Here is a 25,622-nt window from a genome sequence, read left to right as displayed (position 1 = left end):
GGGAGAACAGCTGTGCATATCTCTCTATCAGTGTTATAGAGGGCGGACAGTTTATGAGTTTACCCTGTATAAAGCTTAAAACGGATTTATTTGGGTTTAGACCCCATTGGGAGTTGGGCAGCTGAATGTCAAAGACAGGAACACTTCTGTGAGCTGTTTTCAGTTAAGTCTGCAGCTTTGGGGCAAGTAATTCAGACCCTGGGTCTTTGTTGGAGCAGATGGGAGTGTCTGGCTCAACAAGACAGGGTGCTGGAGTCCTAAGCTTCCAGGCCAGGAAAGCAGGGGCAGGAGTAGTCTTGGCACATCAGTTGGCAGTTCCCAAGGGGGTTTCTGTGATCCAACCCATCACAGTGGGTAGCTCTAACCTCTCCACCATGGCTAGCCACCGGGAGGGCAGGGCTGAAGCAGCATCTGGCTCCCGCCCCGTGGCTATTTGGGCTGGAAATAGAAGTCGGTGATGTCGGCTTCCCCCGGGCGGGTGGTGAGACTGATGGGCTCGTTGGCCTGGGTTGAGGTGCAGAGGAACCAGCCCGGGTAGGCAGCTGACTCGAAGCGGTGCATGCTGCCGTTATAGGTCTTGAAGAAAGTGAAGCGCTTGGCCTCCTCATCCTTGTAGAAGAGCTCGATGAGGTGCATGTCCTGCAGGCGAGGGATGAGGGTAGGTTAGAACCAGCAACGCCTCGGGACAGCTGGACACAATGGAGTGTTGGGCTGGGAGGTGGATCTGGGCCCCAGGTGCAACTGTCTGTATTGACTAGGGAAGGGGATTGGGGCCTACTGGCCAAAACCCAGCCAGGCACATTGAGAGGCCAGGGCCAGTCCCTCCTCTCTGACCTGTGGGCTCAGGCTCTCTGCAAACTCAGGCATTGGCTCTGCTCCAGTCCCATTCTGCACAGCCAGGACAGCTGGAGATGAACCTTTTCTGTGATGAATGCTGAATGTGTGGGACACTCTCATGACCCCAGGAGGTGGGCTCCACGCGCTGGCTGGTAGGGCCTACGCCCTGGTCCAGCCCTGGCTCTGAGCAGGGCTTTGAGAACCCCGCAGCAGAGACTCAGTGAGGGGCTGGCAGGGGGCCCCTGGCATCGCACTCACCTCCAGCTGCAGCCGGGGCTGCTCGGCTGTTCCACAAGACAGGCCCTGGCTTCCGCCTTTGATGCCCAGGATCAGGGGACACCTCTTGCGCTCCAGGCTTCTGTTAGGGACCACGCTGACCGTCTCTGCAGAGGGAGATCGATAGGGGAAAATGTGATCAAAGCACGGTCAGGGCCTCCCCCAGGGCAGGTCACTGACCTCCCAGCATGGGCTGCTCCTAGTCCCCCTTCACTGCCTCGTGGCCCCACTGTCCTCCATGGCCAGGCTCCCTGGCTGGACTATATCTCCCAGGATGCACTGTGGTAGAATCATGGGTCTTGCATGGCAGTGCATCCTGGGAGCTGTAGTCCAGCTGGGGCACCTGGCCCAGGGAGAAGAAGAGGAGAATGAGGCGAGTGAACTACAGCCCCCACGAGGCCTTGCAGTGGCTGGGGCGACCGCGATTCACTCCCTCCCGGGAAAGTGACATGGAACCTCTCCCCCTTCCCAACCCGCCCCTCCCTGCTGGGCGAGATTTGGACTGCTCACCCCAACTCGGGGTGGAAACTAAATTCGAAAGGTGGGAATTTCCCCAGGCTGGGACCTGATTTTCCACCAGCTCTAGTGTGACGAACTGGGAATGTTCTTAATGTTTTCTCTGAATACTGTGGAGGGGCCTCAGTTCCCGGCTGACCCTCTGTCGCCTAGCAACTAGTGTCCAGGCCCTTCCTCCCCTGCAAGAGGATGCTAAAGATGTTGGAGACAAAGAGGTCAGGTGACCTGGCCCAGGAAAGGAACTCAGCAGAGAGGAGGGGCTGGAGGGGTTTTCAGTCTGGAGCTGGCTGGGGATGGGAAGTGAGGGCAGACGTGGGGGTCTGCCTCACTGGGCCCCAGAATGGACCCAGCTGAGGGGTCTGGTTTGCAGTACCTACAAGCTCTGTTTTAGACCGTGTTCCTGTCATGGAATAAACCTCTGTTTTACTGGCTGGCTGAGAGTCACGTCTGACTGCGAAGTGGGGGTGCAGGACCCTCTGGCTTCCCCAGGACCCCGCCTGGGCGGACTCGCTGTGGGAAGCGCACAGAGGGGCATATGATGAATGCTCCTAGGAGAGACCCAGGAAGTGAAGCTGTGTGAGCTTCTTGCCCTGAAAAAGTCTGCTCCATGGGAGAGGAGGCTCCCCAAAGTCCTGACTGGCGTTTTGGGGAGCAGTTCCAGAGCATCGCCCGGGGACTCCGTGACACCTAGGAACAGTGGAGGGGCTGGGTGGGGGCTCAGGACCATGCTCCGCCCTTCCTGGGGTTGCAGGACCAATAACGCTTGTTGCAAAGGGCTCCCCGAGCAGCCGTTCCATTAGTGTGCAACGTGCCAGCCGCTGGAATGAGACCAGGAGACCAGCAGAGCAAGTGGGGCAGGGGACGCTTGGCTCTGCTGTCATCTCAGCCCCTTGGGGTGGGCATTGCTGGCTGCAAACTCCCAGGAGCATTGTGTGGGGACAGAGCCCCACCTGGCGTCTCCCAGCGCCTGGGAGCTAAATGGACCAAGGAAGCTGGAGCCAGGCGCGTAGGGGGCTCTGGGAAGGGGGTGGCGTGAGGTCACCAGCCGTGAAACCCCAGCAGGGACCCTGGAGGCAACCAACCTTCCTGGCTGGCGTTTTCGCCCTGCAGGTTCGCGGCCACCAGGCTGTTGTCCCGCAGGTAGAAGGCCTTGTGGCTGGTGTCGCGGATCTGATAGTGGAACGGCTGTTTGGTCGGCCGCGAGCCAGGAATCAACTCCTCTTCATGAACGTTAAATCCGCTCCCGTGCCCGCTCCCGACCCAAACCAAATCATCTGGGAACCAAACCAACAAGCCCATTACCCAGGTGCTGCTGTGTGACCGCCCCCTCCCTAAATCCGCCACTGGGGTCCCCCTCCCTGCCCCTGCACTTCCATGGTTGGGGTTCCGGTCCCCCTGCCTGCCACTGCACCACCGATGACAGGGTCCCCTTCCCCAACCCTGCTACTAGGATTCCCCTGCCAACTCCCACATGCAGGGACCCTATGCCCACCCCTCCACTGCTACCACCAGGGTCCCCCTCCCTGCTCCTGCACTCCCACAGCTGGGGTCCCCATCCCCCTGACACCAGGGTCCCCAGCATGACAGGGCCCTGATCTCGGGCACTGTCTGGGCAGCACCTGGCACGACGGGGCCCTGATCACAGCCAGCTTCTCTAGCTGTGGCTACAGTTGCTAATACCAGACTCCCTCATGGGGCCTCCAGCTGCTGGTCTCTTGGGTCATTTGACCACCAGGGGCCTGTAGGGACCCCAGCCTCTGCCTCCCCAGATGGGCTGCGATGGGCGCTGAGGGCATGGGGGGCACAGGGCACTGCAGACAAGTTGCTAAGCAGCGTCTATGTCTCCCTCTCTGGCACAGCCGCCCCAAGCCCCTGGGTCGCTACCTTCATCCAAGAAAATTTTGAACAGCTTCTCTATGTTGGGGTCCACGACCGAGTACGAATCCGGCTCCATCCTCAGCCCGTCCCGTGAGCCCAGCCTACTGCGGTGTTCCTGCAGTGCTCCCCAGCTGGAGAGGGGAGACTGGGGTCAGTGAGCTCAGTGTCGTACCCCCCGTGCACAGAGCAGGGGTCTCAGAGCTAGATCCCGCTGTGGGCGACCCTGCCCCAAGGAGTCACTTCCCCACATTTGACTCACAGACCTGGCAGGGAGGCATTCCCACCCCCTTCTCTGCACCCCGACCCCCAATCACAGCCTCCTGGGAAAAACATCAACCCCAATGTGCCCCTGGAAGGGCTGGCCATGGGGGCAGATACGGGCCGTAGCACACAGGGGGCACCTGGCTGATTCAGGGGGTGGGGTGTGTCTTAGCTGGCGTCCAGTAGCGGGGAGTTCCACAAGCCATCTGGAAGGCTGCATAGTGGCTGTCGGCACCATTACGTTCTCAGCCCCAGCTGAGAGGGAGGTAGAGCTCCTTGTGGGGAGATGGCAGCTGGGACGGGGCAGAAAGCGCTGAGTTCCCCACACCCCCACCCCAGCACGGTGGATCCACCGAAGGGAGACCCCAGCCCAGCCCAGCCCCAGCTCTTACCCCACACACTGTCTCCAGCTGGCTCTCCTCCTCCGGCGGCTTTGCTGTCAATAAAGGGAGATGGTGACCAGCGACGGCAGCACCCACGGCCAGACCTTTGCCCCTGGCTGCTGACCTCTCAGGAAGCCCTGGGATGCCCTGGGCTCCCTGCACCAGCCCTGCTGGTGCCCCTCACTCCCGACCTGTAGACCCCTGCTACACCAGCCCTGGGCTCCCCACGCAGCAGTGGAGCAACACCAATTGACACCAGCAGAGGATCTGGCCCACTGATGCCCATGGAGCCACTGCTGAGCGCCAGCAGTGTGAGCTGGGCACAGCAGTAGGGTCTGTCGGTGCCATCCCGTGGCATTAGCCCACATCAGAGGGCTCCAAAGGCCGTTCCAAGCCCAGGTGCGGGTAGGCCCAGCTTACAGCTCCAGCCAGACTGGCTCTCCTGGGGTGCGTGGGTGGAGGGTATAGACACGGCTCATGAGCTGTGCTCACAGCCACCCACCCATGCCCCATGGAGCCTGGCAAGGCAGGGACCCACAGATGGCCAGCCTCCATGGTACAGCCTGGGGGCTAGGACTCATCTGTGGGGTATCCCCCAACCCACGTGTGACTCTGGAGTGCTGGACATGGCTGGGCCTGGGGGAGAGAGAGGCCGGCACCTGAGCAGGATTCCTGGCTATCACGAAGGCCTGACCCTGCCTGCAGCTGGGACCGAGCCCCAGCAGTGGGGCTTTGATACAGGCCGCATCAGTATGTCTTTAACCAGGGAGCCGGGATTCAGATTGGGGCATCCTTCTCCAACACAGCCTATAGCACCAGGATCTGCCCACAGTCCCAGGACGGCCGCATGTGCAACAGCAGAGACATTAGTCCGCAATGGCAACATGCCTGAGGCCATCACTAGGTTTCAGAGTGAACACCTGGCTGTGTGAGATGGTGGCAGCTCATAGGCCTCCTAGGCATTCTTTCTGACCAGGCGGGGCCTGAGCCCAGGGGAGTCAGTGGAGCTCTGCTGCTTTACGGCAGCTGAGGTGCCAACCCAAGGGGAGACCTGCCGGCGATGCCAAAGGCTTTGGGCTCGGGCCCAGGCCAGCCCTGGCAGGCACCTGTGCCCAGGTAACTCCCAGCCATGAAGGCTGCAAAGGGCTGTTCAGCCAGCAGCTGGTAATCCTAGCTGAACCCAGCCCCAGTGCCCACCCGGTGGGGCACTGGATTCCTGCCCCTCCCTGTTGACCCCTGGTATGTGCCCATCCCCCATCCCAGCCAGAAGAGAGAGCAGAGGACACACCGGGCGCCAGGGCAGCGAGCTGGCAGAGGAGGCCCATGGCACCGAGCACCCGGGGGAGAGCGGTACCTGCAGTCCACAAGTTCCTGTGAGCTCTGGAATGTGCCGTCGCACCCGCCCAGCAGCTCCACAGCTTCTTATGGGCCCTGCTGCGCAGGGAGTGACGGTTACACCTGGGATAATGGGCCTGGGAGAGGACAGCGCTGATGTAACATGCAAATTTGGCTGACACATGGCGGCTTCCAGGAAGGGGCAACACCCAGTCCCGGACCAGAGGGCTGGGGAGAGCTCATGAACTGAGTGACATATGGGCAGGAATTGGGTCAGTCAGGAAACCCCAAGGCAGGAATCCTCAGACAGAGACCTGAGACCCCATCATGCCGCATGCTGCCCAAAGCCCACCCGAGATCAGGGCCTCATTGTGCCGGGTGCTGCCCAGACCCCCCGCCCTGAGATCAGGGCCCCGTCGTGCTGGGGGCTGTGCAGACCCCAACTGAGATGAGGAAACTGAGGCCCAGACAGATTGACACAGAACCCAGGTCAGCTCAGCTGCAGCCCAGCGCCTGCGTCATGATCCCAGCCGTCCCCAGCCAGCTGCCCCCCGTTGCGGCTGGTGCTATCGCTGATCCGTGGGGAGGGGTACTTGGGGGTGTCAGAAGCATGCAAAGCCGGGGAGTCCAGTGTGGAGCCCCAGGCATGGCGAGGGACCCTGCATGTGCAGCTGGCTCATGCTGGGCCGGTCCCCACCTCAGGCCAGGAGGAGGCAGCTGCGGAAGCTGGGGGATGTTGAAATCTTGCTGCTCCCACGTCAGTGGGTGGAATTAAGGGAACCTGCCAAGCAGGCTGCGGGTGCAGCTTGGTCCTGGTGTGATGCCAGAGCCGTGGGCGGCATTGCCTCAGGGGAATCAGGGTGCAATGATGGGTGAAATGCCCCAGCCGCCGTGGGGCTGGCCCTCCACGCACAGCGTGAGCAGAGGCCCCTCCTCAAATGAACTGGTTCTCCTACCCCCAGCCGGGTGCATCGAGTGTCCCCAGCCCCCTCTGGATTTCAGCTGCACCCTGGTTCCCAGGATGGGCGCCTGGGCCGTGGGCAGAGCTGTCTGGGAAAGGCTCTTGGTTTTCCCTGAGCCATTGGCCTTGCGTTCCAAAGGCTGGGGCAGGCTCGCTGGTTCCCCACTGATGGGGGGCTGGAGCAGCAGCCCACGAGGTGAATAAACCCACAAGGAAGGACGTGTGTGTCCTGGGGAGGCCTGGGAAGCCCCTGCCCAGCAGCAGGGGTCCGTTTGCAACCTCGGGCGCCCAGATCCCCAGGCGGTCCCCACGGCTCACTGGGGGTGCTACCCCCCATGTTCCTCACGTGCCCAGCGCTCCCACTGACGCCCTGGGACTGGGTGCAGCGCACATGCTCCCCTCTCTTGCCCCAGTCCCTTGCCTGCAAACTGGCCTAACTGGTTTATCGGCAGTGGCGTCTGTGCCATGCGCCTTCCCAGACTCCATCCCCAATGGGCACGGACGTTGCACCCATGCCCAGCCCACCCCATGGCCTGTCTGCCATGGGGCCGCTCCCAGCTGCTCCAGAGAGCCCCTGCGAGGGGCCATTCCAGACCCACCCGCCCCGGGAGCTGTTTCTCCCCAACCCTGTCAGAGCCAGGGGCAAGGGGCTCAGCTCCCAGCTGCTGCGTTACCCACTCTCCTATAGCTCTGGACAGCCTCACTCGGGAGAAACGGGTCCTTGGTGGAACCTCACTAAGCTCTTGGCCTCCATGACACCATGCAGCAGTGAGTTCCCCAGGCTGGAGGGACATTGTATAAAATCCCTTCCCCTGGTTTTGGTACCTGGCCAGTCCCGTTCCCTGGGGCAGCTCCTCTGCCTCCCCCTCCCCCCCATGCACTAGCCCCCGTGTTCACCAGGCTTATTCCCTACTGCTCCCATGCCCGCCCGTAACGCTGGGAGGGGAGAGTGCCCGGGGCACTTTCCCCGCACAGGCCCAGGGAGCGAGGAGAGCTGGAACATGCAATCCCCCGGGAGGGCGGTAACACAGAGCGAGCACTGTATGCGTGGGAGTTGTGCCTGGTGCCGCCCCCTTGACTCCGATGGAGCGGCACCCATTGACACCAGCTGAGGGCCTGGCCATAGACCTGGAGCACTAGTCTCATGGGACTGGTGGGGAAACCGAGGCACAGAGTGGGGAAGCGAGTGGGTGGCTGAGCAGGGAATGGAACCCAGGTTGGCTCTTTCATTCCATACTCCAGCTAAGCCCTGCGGGGAGCCAGCCCCGTGTTTATCCAGCCTGGAAGCCGTGAGGAGCAGGCTGGGGGTGGGGGGGTGGCAGCCCCGGGCTCTGGGGAACGGGGAGCCTGGCGTTATGGCTCCAGCATGGCCCAGCCAGGGCGTTTGATGGGAATTGGGCCCAGAGCGGGGCAGGTGCATCTCAACTCAACAGTGTCGCTCAGGCATGGGTAGCTAATTTCCACGTTTATTCAAAGCCAGGCTGGGGCTGGGGGGGTCCAGAGCTCTCTGGTGGGACAAGCTATTCACACAGCAAGGGGGTGCACCCAGATCCCCTCCTGGGGCACCCGGCCCTTTCGTAGCCGTGCAGAGCAGAACCGCCGGGAGACACCGAGCCCAGCCAGAATGGTGCTGACGTGGCACGTGGGCAGACACCTGCACACTCTGGGATTCGTCCATGGGCAGGTGGCTAATGGATTTACCCTCACATGCCCCGGGATACAGGGTCGGGCTGCTGGCCCCATTGTACAGAGGGGGAAACTGAGGCACGGAGCGGCTCCGGAACTTGCCCAACGGAGTCTGGCAGAGCAGGGTTTCCCAAGTCCCCGGCTAGTGCTCTAACTGCTGGGCCATCCTGCCGCTGGATGCCCACAGGCCCCTTTGGAAAAGGCTGGGTGTCCTGGACAGCCATGCCAGGCCCCACGGCACTGGAGATGGGCCCCCAGGATTGGGGCCTTCTTTGGGGCACGTTGGCTGAAGTGCACGGCCTGGCTCTACAAGGGGCTGGGTGCCCTGAAACACTCCCACTGGGCGGGCGCTCAGTTCCCCGGCAGGATCAGGCCCCGGGGCCCTCCTGCTGGGACCCAGGAATCCTAGGAACACAACCCTGGCTGGTTGCGGCTGGGTCAGGGGAGAGGTCGTGCAGCCCTTCCCGACCCAGCTGGTCTCCTACGCAGCCAGGGGCAAGGCTGGGCTGGCAGCAGCCAGGGGCTGGGACACCCCCCCCGGGCGGCTGGGCTCAGAACAGCTGGAAGTAGAAGTCGACGATGTGGGCTGCGTCCGGGTGGCGGGTGAGGCCCAGGGGCTCATTGGACTGGGCCGAGGTGCAGAGCAGCCAGCCCGGGTAGGCGGCCGACTCGAAGCGCCACATGCCGTCCTTGTAGGAGCGGAAGAAGGTGAAGCGGGAGGTTTCGTTGCCGCCCCGGGACACCTCCGTGATGTTCACGTCCTGCGCAGGAGGAGAGAGGCTGGTGAGGGATGGAGACTCTCCCGTGGGGGCCAGCCAGGGTCTGGGGCTGGTCTGTACTGAGCAGGGAGGGGAGGGGCTCGGACTGGTGACGGGCAGAGATCTGGACTCCAGTGGAGCAGGGGGGTCTGGGAGCACCCACAACCAGCCTGCGCTGCAGCTAGGCCTGGGCCGGGAGAATGGAGCCCCAGGGAGGGGGGAAGGGGACGTAGGACACAGAGATCTGAGGTGGGTCCCCACTCACCTCCAGTTGCAGCACGGGCAGGGCGCCCGTCCCACACGCCAGGCTGCGGTGCCCCTCCTGGATGCCCAGGATGATGGGGAACTTCTCCGGCTCGTAGAAGCGGTTGGTGACACAGTAAATCTTCTCTGTGGGGAGAAAGAGGGGGTGAGCCCTAGGACAGATCCACCTGTCCCCAATGCAGGGCCAGGGCCGAGCCCCCCCTCGCCCATCAGCTGAAAATACCGCCCTGGCAGAGTCCCCAGCGAGTCCCAGGGTGGGAGAGCCCGGCTGGCTCTCAGACCACCCACGTGACCTAGAGGCCAGAGCCCCCAGCATTGGGCCCACTGGGAATAAAAACAGACTGGCCTGATTAGCGCTTAGCAGAACAAGCGGGTGTGGGGGGGTCCGCGCTGCTGGCCCTGGAGCCACGGGCTGTCCGTGCTGCTGGCCCTGGGGCCCCGGGGGGGTCCGTGCTGCGGCCCTTGGTCCCTGGAGGGTCCATGCTGCCAGCCCTGGGGTACCGGGGGGCTGGCGTTCCAGCAGGGGGTGCGGCCCAGAGCTCTAGCATCGCTGCGCAATGGCTGCAAGCTGTGTGGAGCTCAGGGGAGCCAAGCGAAAGCGCCAGGGAGATAGAGCAGTGCTGAGGCACCCAGGGCAGGGCGGGCACAGCCGGAGGCTCTGGCTGCCAGGTGAGGGTGGTGGTACGGTGCCCAGCACAGGATCTGCCCGGGAGGCTCCCAGGCCCTGGCCCGCCCAGGGCAGGGGCGGCAGGGGGGCAGCGAATGCGACTCACCTTCCAGCGCAGAGTTGGGGCCTTGCAAATAGCCGGCGACCAGCTGATTGTTCCGCAGGTAGAGAGACTTCTGGGCCACGTCCCAAAGGCTGAAAGGTAGCGAGTGTGAGCCAATGAGCCGCAAACAGATCCAGCCCCAGCACTGAACCCCAGCGCCCCACCTCTCCAACCCCCACAGCGCCCCACCCCTCCAACCCCCACAGAGCCCCACCTCCAGCACTGAGCCCCTCAACACCCTGCCCCTCACCTCCGACGCCCAGCACCCTGGCCTGCCTCTCCAAACCCCCACCGCCCCTCCAACCCTCCTAGCGCCCCACCCCTCCAAACCCCAGTACCCCGCCCCTAGCACTGAACCCCTCAGCATCCTTTCCTCCTCCAATGCCCAGCCCCTGCCCTGCCCCTCCAAACCCCACCGCCCGCCTCCAACACCCCGCCTCACCTCCGACGCCCAGCACCCTGGCCTGCCTCTCCAAACCCCCACCGCCCCTCCAACTCTCCCAGTGCCCCGCCCCTCCAACCCTCCCAGCGCCGATTCCCAACTGATCTAAACTAAACAGACATAACCAGCTCCAAGCTCAAATGGAAGCATCCATGCAGGGCCATGCCAGCTTCTCTCCACACAGCCCTCAGTGCCCCTGGACTCAGCAGTGCCACAAGACACCACGGGCCGACAACCCCACAGACCCACCAGCCCCAGCCCCAGCCATGTGCCTCCTGCAGGCCCCGCTCTGCTGGCAGTGAGCTCAGGGATCCTGCTCCCAGATTTCAGAGGAGCTGATGGGTGCTGGGTGCCTGGTCCCACCGAACATCCCCTTTGCCACGCCCAACCCACTCCGCCTTGGGCTGGAGTCTGCTCTCGCGGTCGCCCTGTCGCTGCTGCCAGTGCCTCGCACAACGCGGCCCTGCTCCATAACTGGGGCTCTGAGGCCCTACCACAATACAGAGAACAACAAACACCACAGGGAGCCAGGCCCGCCTTGTGAAAATCCTCGCAATCACTCGGCCATGGATCTGAACTCTGCAGCCCTGCGCTGCCAGGACACAGAAATCACTTACCGGTACTTGGGGACTTTCAGCTGGGTGGCTGGCTTTTCATGAATGTTGGACGGACGGGCCTCTGAACAGTAAAAGAGGAAAAGTACTATCAGGTAACTGAGCCAACACACCGGGCAACCCATCCTGCACCCGCTGACCCTGCTCTGTGGATCTACTCTGCCATTGGGCCAGCATGGGTCTCTTTATAGAGGCCGTCACATGCTCCTGCATGCCCGTAATGTACATCATTGCTCTAAAGTGTAACTCATTCTGTGGCATCAAAATTTCCACCAGCGTAATTTTCAACCTGCACGCGCCTTGCAGCCTGTGTCGTAACCAGTGCTGCAACTTCCGCACTGCGGTGACCTTTGGCTTCCTGTGTGTCACCTCGGAGGGAATGGAAACGACAGCCAGAGAAATGCAGCTGAAGTTAGAGCCAGAGTGGGATTTGTTTAGAAATGAGCTGGGGTTTCACCATGTTACAACTAAACTCTCACTTATTCAAAGAAAATCAAAATGACCCTGTATCAGAGGGGTAGCATGTTAGTCTGGATCTGTAAAAGCAGCAAAGAGTCCTGTGGCACCTTATAGACTAACAGACGTATCGGAGCATGAGCTTTCGTGGGTGGGTGAATACCCACTTCGTCGGATGCATGACCCTGATCAGCCGTGGGCTGGCCCTGTGGAGTGCTGCTAGCTTGCTCCCCACCGAGATCTCTATACATCAGCCCATTTTCTGGCTTTAAAATACGATCGTTGTGCTGCAAACGTCTGTCCTGTCTCGGAGCTGCGTCTCAGCCTATGCCGGCGGGGTGGCCTGCCTCCCAGCTCCAGCTACAAGGAGATCAAGTGCACTCTCGGCAAAAGAGGAAGGAAAAAAGCCCCAGCAGAGCAGTCGCAGAAGAGAGAACCCTTCGCAGCTGTCGCTTGCTGATGGCAATACAGTACCCAGGCCCGCCTGCGGCTCCGGGTCGCCCATTCTTCGCCTGCCTCCTGTCTGATTTCTAGCCAAGCATCGCCCAGCTATTTATGCTGCTTGCAGCGAGGGGAGGTGTGGTCACACCTGGGAGGGCTGGCTTGGCAGGGAGCTGTTGTTGCACAATGCTGCGCCAGGCGGGAGGAACTGCCTGGTATTCAAGCACACTCAGCTCCACATGCAAACCGTGCTGGGCGGGAAGCTAGAGCTGCCAACTCAGGGAAAAGTCATTGGCAGACTCTCCCAGGCCGGCACATGTCAGGGCGCTGGGGCCGGAAGGCAATGCACGCAGCACTCCGGCACGGACCCCCACCCGGCACGGCCCTGATCGCCCATGATGGGGCTCACGAAACCCAGGTGGAGCCCTGGGAGAGAGGCACCAGGCTGACAGTCACAGAGGCCCGCAGGCAGCCACAGCTACAAAGGAGGGAGGACCGAGCGAGATTGAGAGGCAGGAAGGCCTGGGATAGTGGAGGGCAACAACCAGGCCAGGCTGCCTCTAAGGAACTGATGGGGAGATAACAGACGCCCTGGAGTTTAAGGGCCGATTGACTCATTTTAGGGCTGGGCCAGTTGGAGGTGGCTAGAGGGAGATAGTTAGGAGCCGGCCCCAAGAGCAGCGGATGAGGCAGTCCCAGAAGTGGGGTGGATGTAACCGTTGCTGCAGTGCAAAGAGCGATGGGTGAACTGGCCAGGGGCGGCTCTAGGGATTTTGCCACCCCAAGCACGGCAGGCAGGCTGCCTTCCGTGGCTTGTCTGCGGAGGATCCGCTGGTCCCGCAGCCTGCGGGAGGTCCGCCGAAGCCACGGGACTAGCGGACCCTCCGCAGGAAGCCGCCGAAGGCAGCCTGCCTGCCGCCCTCACGGTGACCGGCAGAGCGCCCCCCGCATCTTGCCCCAAGCACGCGCTTGGCGCGTTGGGGCCTGGAGCTGCCCTGGAACTGGCTCCTGCACCAGCCAGCTGACTCACCAGCACAACAACAGGCGCAGCAACAACCGCTTGCACAGATGGCATTGCACCAGCAACAGTCGTCCCAATGGCTGGTGGGCCTGGGACCACCCGCTGCTCCTTGGGGACCCGCCGCTATGCAGAGCGTGTCCCCGGCATGTCCGGGCACCACCCCAACCCTGACGACAGACAACAGAGTCATTGCTGGTAACTCCCGAAAGGGAGGCCACAGCCTCTCGATGGCCCCAGCCCCGTGGGCAGTCCGCCTGGCCCCACTCCTCACTGGGGAAGCCCAGGCAGCATGCCGGGGACGTGACGAGGTGAAGGCTGCCATATTGGGCCGGCTAGGTCTACGTGAAGAAACCTACCGTTGGCGCGGGCGATCGCCCAAAGGCTAAAGGACGTCTGCTGGTGGTGGTTAAAGCCAGCCTCTCAGACGGGATCCCAGAGAGCAGGACTCCCAGCTAAGGAGCAGTCTGTCTGGATTCTCCCACCGGCGGGCCGAAGCTGGGTTTGCAGATCCACGGAGGGCTACGTGGCCGCTCAAGCTGTCTGGGGGCCCTGTGCTGCCGAAGTGTTCACGCCCTACACACTAGAGAAGGAAAGAGACTGAGTGGCCCATCTTGGGCAAACCCCAAGAAACCCCAGACACCTGACTGGTCGTTGGGCAGGGTAGGTGACAGGTGCCCCTCTCAGGGTCCATGGTTAAGACTCCCAACTTTACCCGGCCCGCGCCAGCCCCCTGCCCCATGCTTGCACAGGAAGAAGGGCCCAGCGGAGCTTGGAAAGAGGTCGACAAGGCTGCAGACTTGATAGTCTGTCACTCTCGCTGACAACGGGGACGCTGGCCCTCATAGACTCGAGTCGTGACCAGACATTTTGTCCGGGAGCAGATACTGGGAAGAGCAGGGAAGCGAGGGGGGAATCCCCATTAAATGCACCCATGGCGATATTCTATGGTATCCCAGAACGACAGTAATGGTGACTGCTGACGGGAACCAAGACCGGATGAAAGCACGTGTGTCTCCAGATCTCCCTCCAGCGAGAAGGCCGAGACTGGACAAACTCTTACAGAAACTTTCTGTAGCGCAGGAGCCCAAGGAAGACTCCTTGGACAGGAACAGGGCCCCTAACATTTCTTCCAACCTACTCACCTCCTGGCCTAGAAGGAAAGAGCAGAGAGAGGCCGCCCGCTCCATAGCCATTGTCACAGAGTCCCTGGGTGATGCTCTGGAACTGCTCCCCACCAAGCCAGTCAGGACTTTGGGGAGCCTCCTCTCCCTTGGAGCAGACTGTCTCCAAGGCAAGAAGCTCCCACGGCTTCACCTCCTGGGTCTCTCCTGGGAGCATTCAGCATATGCCCCTCCATGCGCTTCCCACAGCGAGTTCGCCCAGGCGGGGTCCTGGGGACGCCAGAGGGTCCTGCACCCCCACTTCGCAGTCAGACGTGACTCTCAGCCAGCCAGTAAAACAGAGGTTTATTAGATGACAGGAACACAGTCCCAAACAGGTCTTGCAGGCACAGACAGCAGGACCCCCTTTAGTTAGGTCCATCTGGGGCCTCCAGGGAGGCCACAGCCCCGTTGGGAAGCCCAAGCCCGTTGGGGTGTCCCTCTCCATTTCCCAGCCAGCTTCAAAACTGAAAACCCCCTCCAGCCCTCCCTCTCTGGGCTTTGTCTCTGGGGCCAGGAGGTCACCTGATCTCTTTGTCTCCAACACCTTCAACTGGCACCTTTGCAGAGGAGGGGCCCAGGTCATCAATTGCTAGGAGACAGAGCGTCAGGCATTTCGGTACACTGGCCCTTTGCTCTGCAGCAACCATAACCCCTTATCACACCACCCAGACACTCAAGAACTGCTTGGGGGAACCTGAGGCACTGTGATGATGCGGTTCTGGCGGGACCCAACTGAGAGCGCCAATTCAGGACCAATTGCTCAAACAGGGCAGTTACAGCCCAAGGCTGGGGTTTTTCCACCTCTAAGGCCAACCAAACCAGCCAGACTAAGAGGACTTTGGTCTCACCCCACTGGCTAATCACAAGTCACACAAGCAATTCCCTTAGACACTCCAGTTTCCCAGTATCACCACCAGTGCCACTCGTCCTGGGGATAAATGGTTATGAAAACCAACACCCCAATAAAAGAAAAAGGTTCTCTCGATCCCAAAGAATCAAGCCCCAGACCCAGGTCAATATACACATCAGATCTTACCCACAAATCACACTATTGCCAATCCTTTAGAATCTAACATCTAAAGGTTTATTCATAAAAGGAAAAAGATAGAGATGAGAGCTAGAATTGGTTAAATGGAATCAATTCCATACAGTAATGGCAAAGTTCTTGCTTCAGGCTTGTAGCAGTGATGAAATAAACTGCAGGTTCGAATCAAGTCTCTGGAACATCCCCCGCTGGGATGGGTCATTCAGTCCTTTGTGCAGAGCTTCAGTTCGTAGCAAAGTTCCGCCAGAGGTAAGAAGCAGGATTGAAGACAAGATGGAGATAAGCATCAGCCTTTTATAGGTTTTTTCCAGGTGTAAGAACACTTTGTTCTTACTGTGGAAAATTACAGCAAAATGGAGTCTGGAGTCACAAGGGCAAGTCCCTGCATACTTTGCTGAGTTACAAGGCGTATCTGCCTCCTCTCCATGGGTCAATTGTGTAGCTGATGGTCCTTAATGGGCCATCAAGCAGGCTAGGCAGAGCTAACACCAACTTGTCTGGGATGTTTCCCAGAAGCATAGCACAAATTTGAAATACAGACAGTATACAGCCAATACTCATAACTTCAAATACAAAATGATACATACATATAGACACCATAATCAACCAGTAACCCATAACCTGGTCTTAGACACCTTATATGACCCCCTTCACATAAGATTTGGTGCCACTACAGGACCTTGGTTGCAACCATGTTCTATATGGTCCCAGATTATATCAATAACGTCACAGGCACTAACACAGTATTCAGAGAAAACATTAAGAACATTCCCAGTTCATCACAGGCGTCATGGAGAACACTGACTCTAGTCAATGTGGACAAGGCCAAAGACATCGGGGAAGGGCCTTCCATGGACCCAGCCTAGACCTGGAGAGTCTAACAGGCCTCTTGGATTTATGCCTGGAGCAAAGAAAGGACATGACTTTGAGCTGGGCCTTCAAAGAAGGAGCAGTGACAGATGACGAGGAGGGGGCACCCTGGAGGGCATGGCAGTCCCCTCCTTTTGCCCTTACAATGGACTTGTATTGCACAGACCAGGACAAGCAGATGCAGGAGATACGGACACAATTACTAGTGCCCTGGGAGTACTGTCGCAAGCTCCTACACGCAGCACATGTGCAGGACACCTTAGGAAGGATACGACACAGTCGAGGATCCTGGCCAGATACTTTTGGCCAGTGTCCTTAAAGTAGCTGAAAATTTCTGTGCATCATACCACACATACCAACCAGTGGCCCCTAAGGGGGTCCCACAGGCTATCCGAGTACCCCTCCCCTTGGTGGACATCCCCTTTGCATTGATCTTATAGCCCCCCTACAGAAGAGCGCCCCCAGACACCAGCCTATACTTGTTATTGTGGACTATGCCACCCAATACCCGGAGTCCATACCATCCCAGTCCGCCAATGCCAAAATGTAGAAAAATCTCTGCATTAAACATCTTCACCTAACTTTCATATGACTTTGTATTATGCCTCTGTTTTCATACAACTTTGTATCAGATCCTTATATAGAAAACTTTGTACTGAGCCTTGGTATAATGTTAAAAAAATGTCTTTTTGCTAGGAGTAGAATAAGCTCTCCCCTGCTCTTTTAATCAATTGCCCTGCTGAATAAACGAGGTGTGAATGAGCAAGGCGGGGAAGGCAGCACCTCCAGATAGCTGCAACAGTTGGAGAGGAGATGGAAGCCAGACCCCAAAACAATAAAACATGTCAAGTGGGCCCACTAAAGAAGAGCAGACGTATTGAGGGCCTTGGGGGTTAGAAGTGAGCACCTTCTTTTGAAAACACCCTCTTTGAACAGCATTGGGACAGCACCCAGAAGGAAGCAGCACAAAGGACCAATGGACACAGATTTGCATGAGAGGGAAGCTGCTATAGATGTGAGGTGTCTTGCAGAGGACCCTGAGGGCTTGGCTACACTTGCGAGTTGCAGTGCTGGTGAAGGCTTTCCAGCGCTGCAACTTAGTAACTGTCCACACCTGCAAGGCACATCCAGTGCTGCAACTCCCTGGCTGCAGCGCTGGCTGAACACCTGGTCTGCTTGGGGTGTAGCGAGTGCAGCGCTGGTGATCCAGCGCTGCTCATCAAGTGTGGACACACACCAGCGCTGTTATTGGCCTCCAGGGTATTAGCAGATATCCCAGAATGCTTTTAACTAAATTACTCTCTTTGTTTTGTTATGCAGCCTCTCTTTGTTTTGTTGTGAACTCGGAGCTCCGGAGCTCCGGGAGCTGCTTATCTAAAAAACAAACAGCTCCTGTTTGCTGTGATCAATCTGTACCTGACTGTGAACAATCAAATGAGATAACCCCTGTGAATGAGGCAGGCAGGGAGTGAGTGTTTGCTTGAGGAGAGAAACTGTGGGGGGCGGGGGGGGGGGAGAAAGGGAGTCCGTTGGATGCAGGCTGTTTGCAGTTAAGAGTTAAGCGTAAGGGGTCGGGAACATTTTCTGATTTTGCAAGGCAGGAAGCTAACACACAGTGTTGGCTCCAAAAATCCACTCTCTCTCTCCCCCGCTCCCTGTCACACTACACCCCACCCCCTCTTTTGAAAAGCACGTTGCTGCCACTTGAACGTGGGGATAGCTGCCCATAATGCATCACTCCCAACAGCGCTGCAAATGTGGCCACACACCAGCGCTGGTAGCTGTGAGTGTGGCCACACACCAGCGCTGCTCCTGCACACCTGGATGACCAGTGCTGTAAACTACCAGCGCTGCAACTCTCAAGTGTAGCCAAGCCCACAGTCTTGTCTTGTCAACATGGGAGCATCAATCCAGATCATGGAAGATTAGGATTGGAAGGGACCTCAGGAGGTATCTAGTCCAACTGCCTGCTCAAAGCAGGACCAATCCTCAGACAGATTTTTACCCCAGTTCCCTAAATGACCCCCTCAAGGATTGAACTCACAACCCTGGGTTTAGCAGGCTAATGCTCAAACCACTGAACTATCCCAGAAACCCCACTCCCCCATCCAACTCACTTGGCCAGTGAAGTTAAGGGGAGCAACTAATTGGTAACAACAACAAGACGGAGTGTGCTTGTGTGTGAGTAAGTGCGTGAGTGTAATACATATATCATATGCATATGATACAGTGTTGATTGATACGTGTATTACCAATAAATGTGGCGCTTTTCCCCCTGTAAAGATCCTGTGCAGTACTTTAAGTACAATAAAGACCATTGCTGAGCTGCTGAAGACCTTCACATGGGATCCCCAAAGAGACAAGTTTCACGCCCTGGCTGATGAGCGAGGTCTGTGGCCTATCGAAAAGCATTACCACCCACAGATGGATGGCCTAGTAGAAAGATTTAATCAGACAGCAAAGAGAACGCTCAAGAAATTAATCACCCATGACCCTTGACACTGGGACCAACTATCCCCGGCCCTGCTCTTCACCCCTAGGGAAGCCCTGCAAGCTTCCACAAGGTTTTCACTGCCATATGGGTGACATAGCAGACCTGGTGTGGGAGACATGGGGAAGCCAGGCCCCAAGAGCTGAAAACCTTGTACAATCCGTCTCAAAGTCACGTGAGAGACGGGAGGCAATGGGGGCCTACACTAGAAGAGAAAACCTCAAAGAAGCTGAGGAATGACTATGTGCCTTTCAGCCAAGTTCTGCTGCTTCTTCCAAGCTCTGAATCAAAGATAATGGCCAAGTGGCAAGGTCCTTCTGAGGTAGTGAAGAAGGTAGGAACCAGGAACTATTTAATCAAACCACCAGGGGAAAAAAGGAACAACAACTTTAGCACATTGGCTGAAGTCCTGGAAAGCTAGGGAATGCGTCTTCATCCTGCCGCATCCTGAGGAACTGGAACTGGAACTCCAAATTAACAGCTGCCCGCAAGGAAGCTCAGAGCCCCTCAGAGAGAAGCAAAAGGAACAGGCGCTTCAGCTGGTGGCCACTTTTCCAAAGGTAGTCTCAGCTTGTCCATGGCCCAGCATCACATTAATACAGAACCTGGTAAAGTAATACAGGGCGGGCTCTGACCAATCCCCGACAAATTGAGAGGGACTGTCAAGACCATGTTAGAACTTGGGGTAACAGAGGAATCCCTGAGCAAGTGGAGGAGTCTTATTGTGCTGGTTGCAAAGCCGGACGGCACCCTGTGTTTCTGGGTGGACTTTGTTCCTACTCCATGCTGTGGATGGATGAACTCTTAGGCCAGCTGGGAGAAGCCCAGTGCATCACCACTCTGGATTTTACAAAGGGATACTTGCACATCCACTTATCACCGGACTCTTGGAGGAAGACGGCTTCCCCTACACCGCTCGGCCTAATTCATTTTAAGACGATGCTCTTCGGGTTACACGGGGCAGTGGCCCCCTTTTCAATGTTTGATGGACCAATTACTCCAACTGCATAATCAACATGCGACCGCACACTTGGACGATGTAGTCTTCTCCAGCAAGGATTGTGATTCCCATCTGGACAAACAGCTGCCGTTAGAATAGAATATCAGGGTTGGAAGGGACCTCAGGAGGTATCTAGTCCAACCCCCTGCTCAAAGCAGGACCAATTCCCATCTAAATCATCCCAGCCAGGGCTTTGTCAAGCCTGACCTTAAAAACCTCTAAGGATGGAGATTCCACCACCTCCCTAGGTAACCCATTCCAGTGCTTCACCACCCTCCTAGTGAAAAAGTTTTTCCTAATATCCAACCTAAACCTCCCCCACTGCAACTTGAGACCATTACTCCTTGTTCTGTCATCTGGTACCACTGAGAACAGTCTAGATCCATCCTCTTTGGAACCCCCTTTCAGATAGTTGAAAGCAGCTATCTAATCCCCCCTGATTCTTCTCTTCTGCAGACTAAACAATCCCAGTTCCCTCAGCCTCTCCTTGTAAGTCATGTGCTCCAGCCCCCTAATCATTTTTGTTGCCCTCCGCTGGACTCTTTCCAATTTTTCCACATCCTTCTTGTAGTGTGGGGCCCAAAACTGGACACAGTACTCCAGATGAGGCCTCACCAACGTTGAATAGTTCCCTGATCATTGAGTTCCCCTGCGAGTTTGTGATAGGGAAAACAGGAATCCCATTATCTGGGATACATGGTCAGTGGAGGGCACAGAAGTTTGGGTCTTCCTAGGCCTAGCTGGCTACTATGACTGGTTCATACCACATTTACCACTATAGCAACCCTGCTGACAAACTAACTAAGGACACTGCCACAAGGCAGGTCTCATGGACGCTGGATGCCCACCCGTGACGGGGTCTTTCAAGAGCTCAAGGACATACGCTGCAGATCCCCAGCGTGGTGCAGTCTGAACTTGGAGAGGGAATTCGTATTGCAGACAGGTACCTCGGTGGTAGGGATGGATGGTCCTTTCCCAGGAGCTAGATGGAGAATAACGCCCAGTTGTGTACATCGGCAGGGCACTCTTTCCTCGTGAGAGGGCGCACTCAGGATGGGGAAGGAATGCTTGGCTGCTGGGTGGCCCTAGAGAGCCTACAGTACTACCTCCTGGGGAACGAAGTCACAGTTGTCACCGATCACACCCCTTTGCGCTGGCTGAATGTGATGAAAGAGACAAACTCGAGGATCATGAGATGGGACCTGTGGTTGCAACTATCTGCCCTGCAGACACACGGCCATTCCTATTATATTAGTGCCAGCTGAAATCAGGGCCCTGCTGCACTGGGCAGTGCACAGAGAGTGAGCAAGAGACAGGCACTGCCCCAGAAAGCTTCCAGGTAAACAGGGGGTGGGGGGGACAGTGGCTGGCCCCCAGCAAGCCAGAGCCAGGAACAGAACCCAAGGCTCCTGAGTCCCCAGCTGGTACTTTATCCATTAGGGCACGCTGCCTCTGTGAGCGTGAGAGTAAAGCAGGGTAGGGGATGAGGGCTGGGGCTCTTCATCACAAGGCAGAAGGAACATGTGTCTGCTTAGATTGTAAACCTTCGGGGTGTAGGGACCATCTCTGTGTTCAGCATCTGTGCAGCACGTGGCACCTGGGGGCCTGGTCCGTGACTGGGGCACCTAGGCACTACTGTAATACACCTAATAATGTCCAGTTACAAGGACACCATCAAAGCCAATCTGTAGTGCAGCAGTATCAAACCCAGGGACCTTGAGGACGCCGCCAGCGACAGAACACAGTGGCATGCAACAGTCAGAAATACCTGCATCGCCTTTGAGGAAGATGGCTGCCGGCGTCTACAAGAGGCACGCGAACGACGTCACAGAGCACCAGCAGCGCACAACCCACTGACTGCGAACTTCTCATGCACCATCTGCAGCCAAATGTGCACCTCTAGAACTGGCTTGTACAGTCATCAGAGGGCACACCACGAGACCAGCAATAGATGATTTGCTCAGATTTGTCATCATCGGATCGATGGACTACCAAGAATGTACAGTGCCTGGCACGTGGGGGCCTGGTCCGTGACTAGGTGCTACCCCAGTCCAGATAATAGTGGTCATATCAGCAAAGCTAGATGTCCTCCAGATGAACACAGCTGTGATTCTGTCTGATGCCCATCTGCCAGAGGGGCAAGGGGCACAAGGGGCCTGGGAATTTCAGAGAGCCAACTTGTCAGCATCAAAGCTCCCACTGACATCCATGAGCGCAAGATCGGGCCCTCCATGGCACATCTGTTCTTCCTCTCTGCCTGAGCAATCTCCTTCCGGGCGGGCGGAAGACTCCTTTGGACAGGAGCGGCCCCCCGCCACAAGCAGGGGCGGGGGCTGTGAATCAGACCTGGGCAGGGGCACAGCTGCGTCTGGACACAGAGGAAGGAAATGGGATTGAGGCCATGATTCAAAGCAGGGCTGAAAAGAGACTGTGGGGGATGAATCAAAAGCAGCTGGCGGGGGGGGGAAGGGGGAGATGAGCCAGTCCAAAACTCTGTCTCGATTTCAGAACGGCGCCTTGACTCATGAATAAATCACCCGAGATCTAGAAATGTGCCATGTTCCCAGGAGAGCGGCAGGGAAACTGCCGGCCGCCCCTCGGTTCCCCAGCGACGCAGATGCAAAAGGAACGTCCCATTTACGCAGAGCCGTGTCTGCTGCTCCTGCCCAAAGGGGAAGAGCTGGCCTGGTCCGACAGGAACTGAAATTGCCACAGCAGTCACTGCTGCGTCTGCCGCTCACTTTCTATGAGAAATGTCTCGCCAGGCCCTGCACGAGGCCTGGGGGCGTGACTGTCGCTGTGCCCCAGACATCGGAGGCCTGGGGAACGTTGCTGATTTCCAGGCAGAAAGGACTGAGGTTTTATTGTGTTGCAAAGCACAGCATCACCCGTGAAGCTTGCCGACTATCCGGACTACAGCGTGGGTGCAAATCAACTTCTCCCCTAGGAGACTGCCCTCAGGCTGTTTCCTGAGTGAAGCCATTCTGGGGCGAAACAGTTTTCGGTTTCTTAAACAACTCTCCGGGCAGTAGGAGCAATATCCGATTTCGCCGCTGGTCGGAGGTTATTTCCAGCTAGATTGAAATGTAAGAGGCAGGGTGAGCTAGTAAAGACTAGGAAACACCAGATCGGGATCCAGACTTTGTGTTGCAGGTCCAAACGGGGCATTCCCAGCCCGCCCTGGGTTCGGGGGTTGTGTAACTAGGAACCTTAATGTCAGTTTTCTAGACCTGCAAAGTTTTAGCTTTCATTTTACACAGCCCCCATCTCAGTCCCCTCGCTCCAGATGACGACTAGCTCTGGCCAGTCATAACGCAGGAGGAGTGGAGTTGTGGGCCAGGGAATTCCCTTCATTTCTAATAAATGTTTCAGGCTCATTCCATGACAGAGCCCGGTCCTGGTGTGCTGCATGGTGACCTGCCCGGCAGCAACCTCAGTGAGTCTTGCAAACCACCCTGGGATGCGGGTGGATCACGCAAGCTGTGAGGGCCCAGTTGACATTGCGACAGGGTGGAGCAGGTGCTGACTAGCCTCCGCGGGAGGCCCTGCGGCTTTGGCACCCCCTGCCCTAAGGAGATGTCCTTTGGACGGAAAAGAGCAGTGAATGTAGTCCTCCAAGATCTGCCTAGAAAGGACACCAGGCATCAGCTATGAGTAGGGTTGCCAACTTTCTACTTGCACAAAATCGAACACCCTTGCCCAGCCCCTGAAGCCCCACCCCGCCCTACCCCTTCTCCAAGGCCCCGCCCCCGCTCACTCCATCCCCACTTTCCTCTGTGGCTTGCTCTCCCCACTCTCACTATCTCGCTCATTTTCACCAGGCTGGCTCAGGGGGTTGGGGTGCAGGAGGGGTGAGGGCTCCGGCTGAGGGTGTGGGCTCCGGGGTGGGGCCAGAAATAAGGAGTTCAGAGTGCAAGAGGGGGCTCTGGGCTGAGGCAGTGGGTTGGGATGTGAGAGGGGGTGCGGGCCCTGGCATGAGGTCAGGGATGAGGGGTTTGTAGTATGGGAGGGGGCTCTGGGCTGATGCAGGGGGTTGGAGTATGGGAGGAGATATGGGCTCTAGGCTGGGGGTGTGGGTTCCAGGATGGGGCCAGAAATGAGGGGTTATGGGTGTGGGAAGGGGCAGGGGGTTGAGGTGTATGTGGCGGTGTGAGGGCTCTGCCTGGGGGTGCAGACTCTGGGGATGAGGGATTTGGGGTGCAGAAGGGTGCTCCGGGCTGGGATCAAGGGGTTCAGAGGGTGGGAGGGGGATCAGGGCTGGTGCACAGGGTTGGGGCGTTAGGGGGGAGTGAGGGCTCCAGACAGGGCTGGCCCCAGACCCCAGCGCGACAAGCACGCGCGTGGGGCGGCAGTTGTCGTCAGGGGCAGCAGATTGGGCCGGCGGACCTGCCACAGTCATGCCTGCGGGAGGTCCACTGGAGCCCCGGGACGACCGGACCTGCCGCAGGCATGACTGCGGACGGTTCGCTGGTCGCGCGGCTCGGGTGGACCTCCCGCAGGCATGACTGCGGCAGCTCAACCGGAGCCGCCGGACCAGCCAACCGTCCGCAGCTGCGGGAGGTCCAGCCGAGCCGCGCGACTAGCGGACCCTCACCAGTCAAGCCAGCGGGAGGTCCGCTGCTCCCGGGGCTCCGGGGCGTCTCCCGCGCATGACTGTTTGGGGCGGCTGAATATGTAGAGCCGGCCCTGGCTCCAGATGGGCATGTGGATTCTGGTAGGGGGACAGGGATGAAGGATTTGGGGTGCAGGAGGGTGCTCTGGGCTGGCACCAAGGGGTTCGGCGGGCAGGAGGGGGATCAGGGCTGGGGCAGGAGATGGGGCATGGGTGCGGGGGGCTCAGGGGTGCAGGCTCCGGGCGGCGCTTACCTCAAGCAGCTCCTGGAAGCAGCCGCACGTTCCCCTCCATCTCCTACGCAGAGGTGTGGCCGGGCAGCTCTGCACGCTGCCCCGTCCACAGGCACTGTCCCTGCAGCTCCCATTGGCTGTGGTTCCCAATGGGAACTGCAGGGAACGGCGCTTGGGGCCGTGCGGAGCCCCCTGGCAGCCCCTACATGCAGGAGACGGAGCGTTAGGTTCAGTTCCGCCCGCACACCTAACGCCCAAATGAACAGAGCAGAAAAACAACAGTAACCGGTTAAACAGAACAGAACCAGAACCAGATAGTGTTTCCTTATCCTATTAGGGCTCACCTTATCGGAGCACAAACCCCAGGGGCCGCGGTGAAGCAGAGAAAGAGGGGCTAAACACCCTGTTGGTGCCGTTCCCAGTTCGCCGCAGCCGTCCGGAGTCCAATGTCCGAGCTAGGAGAGTCCCGTCTGGGGGTGCCAGAAACTGTTACCGAAATATCGGGTCTGTTTAGCTGAGAGCCAATAACAGCCTGACAGGGATAAGGAAAGATTGCTTTATTCTGCAGAAAAAAGGAGAGCCTTGTACTCAGGTACAAAGAACTTTGCTGCACACAAGTTTCACAAACTTTTTATACACTTTCAGACAAAGATCATGCCGTGTTAACACTTCATTGGTGGGTGTCAAACCCCGTGCTTCTGTTATTTGGTTAGTAAAAACTGGTTTGGAGCAAGAATTTTTTGCTTTGAGACAGAAGAGAGAAGATGGTTTAAAAGTTCAAGCTACTATGTACGTGAGGCTTCTGCTTTCCTTTACTGGCTGCCTGCTAGTTGTTAAGGGGGGTCACTAGTAACTTTCACATAGGTACAGAGAACCGGACCCCTCAGCCAGATTCATTCTGGGGCCCCGTGAGGCAGACACCCACGTCTGCCCTCATTCCCTGTCCCCAGCCAGCTCCCAAACTGAAACCCCCTCCAGCCCTTCCTTTCTGGCCTTTGTCTCTTTCCCGGGCCAGGAGGTCACCTGAGCTCTTTGTTCACTTTTAGCTATTCCCTTGCAGGGGGGAAGGGCCCCAGTCATTTGTTGCCAGGATACAAAGTGTTAGCCATTTATGCACACTGGAGACTTAAGAAATGCATAGGGGAAACTGAGGCACCCACACAGTATTCAGAGGAAACATTAAGAACAGTCCCACTTTGTCACATCTCTCCTCACTTCAAGACTGAACTGAGCGAGGTCACTTTAGCCGGTGACCTGGGGAAGTTCGAACCCACCAATGTTCCCATGGGGGCCCCAGCACCTCTCCCAT

The 25,622-nt window shown here is 58.0% G+C and overlaps 2 protein-coding genes across 3 annotated transcripts; both read right to left on the bottom strand.

Annotated features, from left to right (window-relative positions):
- Nucleotides 1–289: 289 nt before the first annotated feature.
- On the bottom strand, nucleotides 290–5,799 carry LOC120398683 (interleukin-1 receptor antagonist protein-like). Its single transcript, XM_039526238.1, has 6 exons — nucleotides 5,506–5,799; nucleotides 4,161–4,204; nucleotides 3,514–3,638; nucleotides 2,712–2,903; nucleotides 1,096–1,220; nucleotides 290–639 (listed from the first exon to the last, which is right to left on the bottom strand). Exons 1-6 carry the CDS (start codon nucleotides 5,668–5,670, stop codon nucleotides 430–432), a joined length of 861 nt encoding a protein of 286 aa, XP_039382172.1. The 5' UTR covers nucleotides 5,671–5,799; the 3' UTR covers nucleotides 290–429.
- Nucleotides 5,800–7,875: 2,076 nt separating this feature from the next.
- Nucleotides 7,876–12,007, bottom strand: LOC120398825 (interleukin-36 receptor antagonist protein-like). 2 transcript variants are annotated; one of them, XM_039526500.1, is made up of 5 exons: nucleotides 11,912–12,007; nucleotides 10,985–11,045; nucleotides 9,929–10,017; nucleotides 9,157–9,281; nucleotides 7,876–8,894 (listed from the first exon to the last, which is right to left on the bottom strand). In XM_039526500.1, the coding sequence occupies exons 1-5, from the start codon at nucleotides 11,940–11,942 to the stop codon at nucleotides 8,685–8,687; spliced, it is 516 nt and encodes a 171-aa protein (XP_039382434.1). In that variant the 5' UTR covers nucleotides 11,943–12,007; the 3' UTR covers nucleotides 7,876–8,684. The 2 variants fall into 2 exon arrangements, with proteins under 2 accessions (XP_039382434.1, XP_039382433.1); XM_039526499.1 differs by lacking the exon at nucleotides 11,912–12,007 and having other exon boundaries at nucleotides 7,877–8,894; nucleotides 10,985–11,512.
- Nucleotides 12,008–25,622: the final 13,615 nt, after the last annotated feature.

Source organism: Mauremys reevesii, linkage group 2 (genome assembly GCF_016161935.1).
Source record: "Mauremys reevesii isolate NIE-2019 linkage group 2, ASM1616193v1, whole genome shotgun sequence".
In the NCBI taxonomy this organism is placed as follows: Eukaryota; Metazoa; Chordata; order Testudines; family Geoemydidae; genus Mauremys; species Mauremys reevesii.
The sequence above is the reverse complement of the archived record's forward strand: the minus strand, read 5'-3'. Positions and strand labels throughout refer to the sequence as shown.